Raw genomic sequence first — 8096 nt, 5'->3', positions numbered from 1 at the left:
AGAATGACAGATCAAATTACTTTTTAAGCCCCAATTATGAATCCAGTTTATTAATTTTATTATTTTGCTTCAATTATTTTGCGTTTTGTATGCTCTTTATTCATTTAATTATCCTGAAAACTCTCTAGCAACAAGTACAAATATCTTTATCAATATAGTTATATTTAAGGTTTAAAAAGGGGGGGGGATCATTCGGGTTGCCGGCAAAATCCAGATTTGAAAGATTAAGCCGGACCTGGTTCAAGTTCCCAAACACTATTAGTGTTAGATTGAGTCCCAATTTTGAACGGACCTGAAGCTCCCAATCCAGTTAACCCCCCTATGTTGTGATCCCATTAATCAATATATAAATACAGGAATATAGATATCGTATAATATTATACTAAATTATATATAATTATATATTAGTAAAAATCTATTATTCTAAATATAAATAACAAATATAATTGAATTGTAATGATGAAAATGATGAAATTTCATGGCCAGCTCTAGAACTGATGCCTGTTAAAAATTATGAATTTGGGAAGCATAAAAACAATTTCTTGATCCCCTTTTCCTAAAACTTTAAATAGAGATAATTTCTACCCTCTACTTAATGCAGGATTATGAATTGATACAATATTGAAAAAATAAATGATCAACAGCAACACATACATTACGATCCTCCTAATCTTTACCTTCTAATTTGATTTTGGGCTCTTTCTATTACCATCAATGAAAAATATGACTCTGAACACACTACAAATTATTGTAGTGCGAATCCAGAAGCATTCAGATCTCCAATCACCATCGCCACGTCATTGATACACTGGCCCGGAGTGCATTCGTGAAGGGTGGCGATGCGGAAGATTGAATTAGAAATGCATCTCGGATCTCCACAATATAATAACATTCTCCTGAAGAATAACATAGGGATCGGGATTATCATAAACATTTGAAATCTAGGTAAAGTGCGAGAGCTCAAGAGACTGAATGTAAGCTCCAATCGTTGACCCTTCTGTAAGCCTATCCATAAGGGCTCCAATGGTAGCCACAATATCTTTTTGCTCCAAAAAGCCTTAAAGTCAATTTATGATAATTATGTAATTTTGGATTATTGAATAGGCAAGGTGTCTGAGTAAAGGCTCGCGATCCCATTAAATTGTGAACTAACAATCAAAGCTTGAGTCAGCCCAACCTCACCGTTAGCCGTAAGCCGGATTTGTTTTAAAAAAATATTAATATAAAAACATATTATGATTTCATAATTTTTACAAATAAAAATTGTCAAAAAAATTAGAAATAGTACACATTTTTCTTATATTACAAATCAATTTTTATTATTTTTTCTTTCGTTCCCCAATTTCTTACTCAATCATTTTTTATTTCATAATAACCAATCTCAAATTTAAAAAAAAAACTTATTAATTAATCAAGATTAAAGAGCTGCAAACAGAATGACTCAAACTCAGCTCAACTCATTTACATCGCACAAGTTTAATATGGTGATTGAAAGATGGCACTAATGCAGCCACTAAATATTTTGACTTGTCAGATGACCTTTTGTTATAAATTGAGAAGCACTGCTAGAAGATATTGGCAAATTCCAAAAGCAGGATCCGTAACAGATTTATTTATATTCTTGTATTGCCAAGTTAAGTCCTTGGATACTCCCTAATCTCCAGGGTAATAAGCCAAATGCATACCCAAAATCTAATACTTAAGGAAAAAACCAATTATGTTTTAGTTGAATTAACCATTTGTATAGAATTTAGCGTGCCTAGGAATATACGCCGGCGGCTAGAGTTTTGTCAAATTTGCGTCTAGCAATTAGCCACGAGTATTCCACACAGAAAAAACAGAAAGAGAAAGAAAACCAGAAGCTTTTACGTGGAAAAACCCAAAAAGGGAAAAAAACCACGGGGCCTCTATCTCAGTTGTTAAAGTTCCACAATAGCGTTTATATGAAACAAAGGTTGATCACGTCTTACAAATCGAGACGTATCAGTATACCAATCCACTTCTCCACAACGTTACAAAGCTTCTGCCCAAATTCCGGCACTTTCCCCGAAAAAATTCAGCCAGGTGCTCCAACGTCTTCATGGTGCAGGAAGAAGCTCCGGCGTGGTCCGAGAGAGCTTCTTCCTTCCTCCTCCCTCTTTCTTCTTCTCTCCTTCACTTGCAGTCCCTCTGGTGTAGAAAATGAGGCTCTATTTATAGTTTTCTGAGTGCATACCCGTAAATAAGGCGTATCAGGCACATTGGAGTAGTCTTTGAATGACGGCATCTATCGATCCTTTGATCACTGCATCCGTTCGTGGGCATTTGAAGGCCCTAATGATCGGAAAGTCGACCGATCGGCGCATCGTTGGATCGTTTTCGTCAGCCGTCGATTCGAAGCGACTATAAGCTCGTCAAAATCGGAGAACCGTTTTGGTAACTCAAATTGCGGTTTGAACTTTCCAATCAGCGCTTTGAGCCCTTGATTCAGACTCCGTTTGGGCTCGGATTGGCCGTTGAATTGGTGTCTTGGTGTTCGTATTTCCGAGACGTTCTCATTGACTGTAAGCTCGCTGAAATGGAGTTCGGGTGCTTCCAAAATTAAATTTTTGAAAAATTTCCAACTAAGCTCTGCCTCGAAACTTCGGTGCCCCGATCCAAATTTGTGAATGCCCTATCAAGAATTAAAAAAAAAGAAGAAAATATTAATATAATAACTAGTAATCCCTGTAAAAATTAAGTACTTCAAATAATAGAATATTTTTTAAGAAAGCTATTCATCTTATTTTCATTTAAATTTCAAAATTTATGATATTATGTTTTTTTTTTTTTGACATAAAACATATCAGAATTTTTATATGGTTTTCCCCTTCCATATAACATCTCAAATAAGTAGTATTGGAATGCTGTAGGATCATATGCTTAGTCCCAAATTCACTTTACAGAAGTAGCTGAATTATTGCACAAGTAGTAAATTTGTTTTTATAGTTTATTGTCGGTATAGGATTTTCAAAGTCAAAGTTAGCATAAATTATCACAATTTGATTATAAAAAGATGACCAGATATGTTCATATAAATAACTATGATAAATATTTTATATAAGAATCAAAACATCCGTATTGATTTCAGATTCTTACACCATCCAGACCTCCGGACAAAACAGGACACGTATGTATTGTCAAGTTTCACCCTCGTGCAATCAAAATGAGCGAGCAGCTAGCTCGTGCTACCAGACATGTGCAGTATAGCACGTGAAAGAGAAACAGAGCAGATTAATAATATGGATTTATTTGACAAATTAACAAAGAAAGACCTACTATGAATACGACCAGCCAGCCGTATTTATTGCTTAGATGACTTGATTTACTGCTGCTTCTAGCCAAAGGAGAAATGAAAACCGTCAAGAGTACCATGGAAGCCTTAGCGGTAACTGCACTTCGTCCATTACATTTAAGCTTCAGCAAACCTGAAAAAGAAAACGCAAGCAATTGAAGAGTTCAGAGGAATATGGCTTGGCTCAACTTAGATTTTTGTTTCTGTGTCTTACCCAAGCTCTGAAAGCTTCAAGTGGGCTTCAGCGTAGTCAGCAAAGAAGGCATCCTCATCCTGCAAGCGAGAGAGGAAAAGGCAATCAAAACCAAGTAAGAAATTATCTAAAGACCGTTGGATGATGCCATATTGCATGAGCAAGATGCAACAGGTCATCTGTGCAATGGCCTACAGACTTCTTTTAGTCTATGAATTGGGCAATGCGGCAAATGCTCATATTGATAAAAAAGTTTGATTATATATATAGAAATGTCTGAGGGAGAATAATACTGCAGCATATTTATCCACCAAGGGGCGAAAAACTGGGTCGGTCAGAAGGGCCTTGTCTGATGGGAGCTGAAGGAGTCCTTCCTTCTCACCAGTAAGAAGCTCGCTGTTTCATAGATAACTCACGTAAGAGAAACCAAGGTATCTCTAAAGATGAAAGAAGAAAATTGAGATGAGATTTACGTGAAGTAGGAATTGTCGAAGATAAGCGGATTTGAGGTCCAAGGCCCTTCAAAACCGGAGCGCTCCTTATGGCACCTTCCCTGTTGAATTAAAGAAAAAAAGTATTCACATTAGAAACAAAGCGACGAAAGAATTTATTAACGTGCAGGCTAGACAAGAACAACGAAGAAAAGAAGTATTTGAGACACAGATATGAGAACTTTCACTCACCAACGTGTGCCCACCAGAAAGAGCAACAATGTCCTGATCACTCAAACCCATATGACCGAAAACTTCCCTCAGGTGATCGGAACCTGAAATCATAGAATTGTTGGTCAGTTTCCTTCGAACCGTTGAACGTGCTGCACGTCCTATGTTGATTGTTGCGCTTATTGATGCTGCTCTAATGAGTTTAACTAATTAGCTGATGTCATATTTTGCTTTATGTTAGTTAATAGGTAATTAAAAACCCTGCCAGTAATTAAAACTCTTTAAATACTCTACCTTTGAGAATATTGGAGCATCAATGAAATATTATATTACACAGCTCATCTTCTTCTGTTGATTGAGAGCTTTGGCTACCAACCAAGAGGTCTTGGGTTCTAGTCATGCGTATATGTTGTGTGTGTGAATTTGCCTTAATTGACCTAAATGTCGCCAAAAAAATGAAGCATTAAATTAGCCCCCTTCTTTTGTGAATCTCCTTCATCAACTTGATCTCCTTTCCTCGAGCTATCAATGCCTTGAATTGTCATTTATCTTTCCTTCAACTTGTTTTCCAGCAAATCGATTAATAGGGTCATATTAATTAGCACTCTTGTTGAGCATTCCATCAGGTGATTCGCCTTTTTTGCTAGTTCCAAGTCACCGGATCTCCCATTTCCATCTCATCTCTTCTAGCACCATCTAGTGCATCTGCTATCCACAAACTCTAATACAATGTTCCCGCAAACACACCAAGACTAGAAGATCTCGCATGGATTTCATATTTTAGATTTATCCTGACTTTGTTATGTGATTCAACATTTAAGGCAATGTTGGTTTTCATGAGGTGGTAATGATAGAGTAAATAATTGTAATGGGTGGTTTAGATTTGAGTTAAGTTGTCATTTTAGCTCATGTTAGTCAATAGATAATTAGTATATTATCTATTTTCCATAAGATAATTAGTAATTAGCTTATGGTAGTCAATAAACTCCTTATATGAATTTCTTACTGTGGCTTATAAGTCAAAAAAATGACACAATTAAAACTCTGTATATATTACTTAGAAGATGGCTTCTAATACAAAAATATCCTCTAAAAACTTATTAAGATGATCTATATAACCTAGAAATTTAGACAAGTTATCATAAGAAATACCTTTGGTGGCATCAGGGAGACGACCTTCCTCGGGGGGTTCAGGTTTATCCTGAGAAACAATTTCCCATTATCAATAGAAGGTTATATTCAATATAGAGAAAAGGACAAATTGACAATCGATGGTCTACATGCATCAATTTTTTAGATTCAGACTCTTCGCATTCATGAAGCTCGTGTATTAGGAATATAAATTATCATTCTTTTTCAAGAAGGGAGAACTCAATTACAACATTAAACAGCTAGCCTATAGGATTTCCTAAATCAATGAAGCAGAGCATCGAATAGATTCATTACAACTTACTTGAGTAGCACAGCAAATTATATAAAAGAAGTTTCAGACTTCATACAATCTAAACCAATGGAAAGCTGTCAACCATGTCCTTATAGTTATATAACCCAACCGTTCACGAGTAATTAAAACCCATAAGAGAAAGAAAAACTACGTTCACATAGAAGCACTTAACTAAGAGAATGCTATGGCACTAATAATGTTTTCATTTCATTTTTGTGCAGATGCAAAATTTTACAGGTGCAAAAGGTTGTGATGTAGCTGCATATGGAGCAGAGAAGGGACCAATCACAAGATACCAAACCAAGATGGCCGCTAGAAATGCAAATTAGTTACTTTTACTTTCAGCTTGAAGGCTTTTCTATCTCTTTGTAATTTTTGTGATGTTTGAAATCTTAAATTATGTGTTGCAAGTTAGTTTGGACCTCCATTCTTAGGCATGGATTACCACTCCTTTGAAATTAAGTGAAACATTGCACTCCTTGATGAAAGGGGCTTCCAACAAAAAGTAACCCTTAACAACGACACTGGCGAACCTCTCCCTCTTTAGCAATTTTGAATTGTTCAAATTTTAAAAGGTATTCCATTTTAGTTCATTTTTGAGGTAAAATGTTCTCAACCAATTTGACCGAGAACACTTTACACCACTCAAGTACTTCATTAAAAACCCATGGCGGCCACAGTCTCCATCGCCACCTGCTGCTAGCCGCCTATTGCAACCGGCCGTTGATGGCCCCCGCCCCGCCATGATGGCCCCCGCCACGCCACCGCCCGCAGCCGCCCCCTGTTCAATCACCGCCCTCTACTATCCCTCCACCCCCGCCACCTCCCACCACCGTCTGCCGGCCACTCCGGTCACAACCTTCCTACAATTTACATAGCATTTACTTTATTTCAAACCAAACAAAAAAAGTCCTACATTCTTTTTTCACTCATCTAAACAGTTCTAAAAGATTCTTTTTACACTACATTCCTTTATGCTAGATATTGGCTTCAATCGTAGTAATTATGATTCTTGATATATTAGAAATTTGAAAAGTCCACCTTCTTTTATTTTATGTTGATGATATATTACTTCTAAATATTAGCTCAAAATAAATTACAAAATTGAAGGTCATGCCCAAGGTGGAGTTCGAGAAGGAAATTTATTAAAATGTGAATATATATTTGCTTCTACCAAACTTCTATAAATTCATTACCTAGTATCTGTATTATAATACCTATCACCATCTACCTAATACACAAAAACTTGCTATCTATCACCTCTAAGCACTATATAAGACGATAGCTCCAATGTGTTAAAACATTCCACAATCATAATCAAATAATAAAAAGATAATAAAAAGAGAGAAGAGAGCAGAGAGAAGCTTAAGCTTTTAATCATAATGAGTAAAAACACTTACAGAAGAGAAGAGAAAAAAAGAGAGAAAGTAGCTCTTGCAACTAAGGGAAACGATAATAACAATGGTAGTAGCATCTTCTTCACATAAGAAAATTGTTATCTTTATTATTATATTCTTATATACAAAAGAATTTTTTTGAATTATTTTCTTTTAAAAGTTAATAGAATATTTGATCTCTCTGGAACCATGGACATATAGGTGAATATCATCAAGCCACGAAAACTTATGTCTTGTCATTTTGATCTTTAGTGTCACTACAAAAATCTACCAGTACCGTCAGACTTTCCGACAGACACACATGCCTCGAAAATAGCAGCGGACTAACTTGCGAAATATGCGCCGGTAACTTTACTTAAACTCGACGAGTATTTTCCAACGTATTATCTATCGATAACATTACCGATGGATAATTCGCCAAAAAGTATGACAGAAAGAGTCCTATTTCGACCGCTATCCTATCTTTCTTCTCATTTATTTCTCTCTTCGTTTAGGTTCGCTCTACTAGCGTATGAAACTTACCCCGAATGCCGCCGCCATTGCGACCAGTCCCTCGCCAACATTCACCACCGATCTTGCCCACGTTCACCGTCGTCCGTTGCCAAGTTCGCCGCCTCCGTTCCGTTCATTACCGAAAGTCGCCGCCTCCGTTCCGTCCGTTGCCAAAGTTGGTCGGTAAGATCTTTTTGCTTGGTGTATTCATTTTTTTCATAATATTTTTCTTGTTTATGAGCTTAGAGAGGGATTTGATGTGTCTATTTGTAGTTGAGATTAATATCTTTTTATTTTAGTTATGGATGTTCTTACTAGACATTTGCAAGATAATGTACCTTGGTGTATGCTTTTTGCTGATGATATTCTTCTTGTTGATAAGACTAGAGAGGGAGTTGAAGATAAACTTGAATTATGTAGGTCAATCTTAGAGTCTAAAGGTTTTCGCATAAGTAAATCTAAAACTTAATATATGGAGTGTAATTTTAGCAATAATAGATCTAGTTGAGGGATTGTGACTTTGGGCGATAAAGTCATTAATAAAAGTACACATTTTTTATATCTTTGATCTATTTATGGTGAAATAGATGGGGAT

General features: G+C 36.2%; 1 protein-coding gene across 2 annotated transcripts; it reads right to left on the bottom strand.

Moving 5' to 3' along the window:
- Positions 1-3045: 3045 nt before the first annotated feature.
- On the bottom strand, positions 3046-5369 carry LOC110101121 (L-ascorbate peroxidase, cytosolic; the record flags this gene model as incomplete). 2 transcript variants are annotated; one of them, XM_028699858.1, is given in 6 exon segments in its annotated part: positions 3046-3446; positions 3528-3586; positions 3800-3902; positions 3980-4059; positions 4190-4272; positions 5321-5369. In XM_028699858.1, coding segments are annotated over 6 exon segments (390 nt in total), but the record flags the coding sequence as incomplete, so codon positions are not given.
- Between the last annotated feature and the right edge of the window lie 2727 nt (positions 5370-8096).

This window comes from Dendrobium catenatum, unplaced genomic scaffold (genome assembly GCF_001605985.2).
Source record: "Dendrobium catenatum unplaced genomic scaffold, ASM160598v2 fragScaff_scaffold_133, whole genome shotgun sequence".
Taxonomy (NCBI): Eukaryota; Viridiplantae; Streptophyta; class Magnoliopsida; order Asparagales; family Orchidaceae; genus Dendrobium; species Dendrobium catenatum.
Note: the sequence above shows the minus strand (reverse complement) of the source record. Positions and strands in the feature narration are given on the sequence as shown.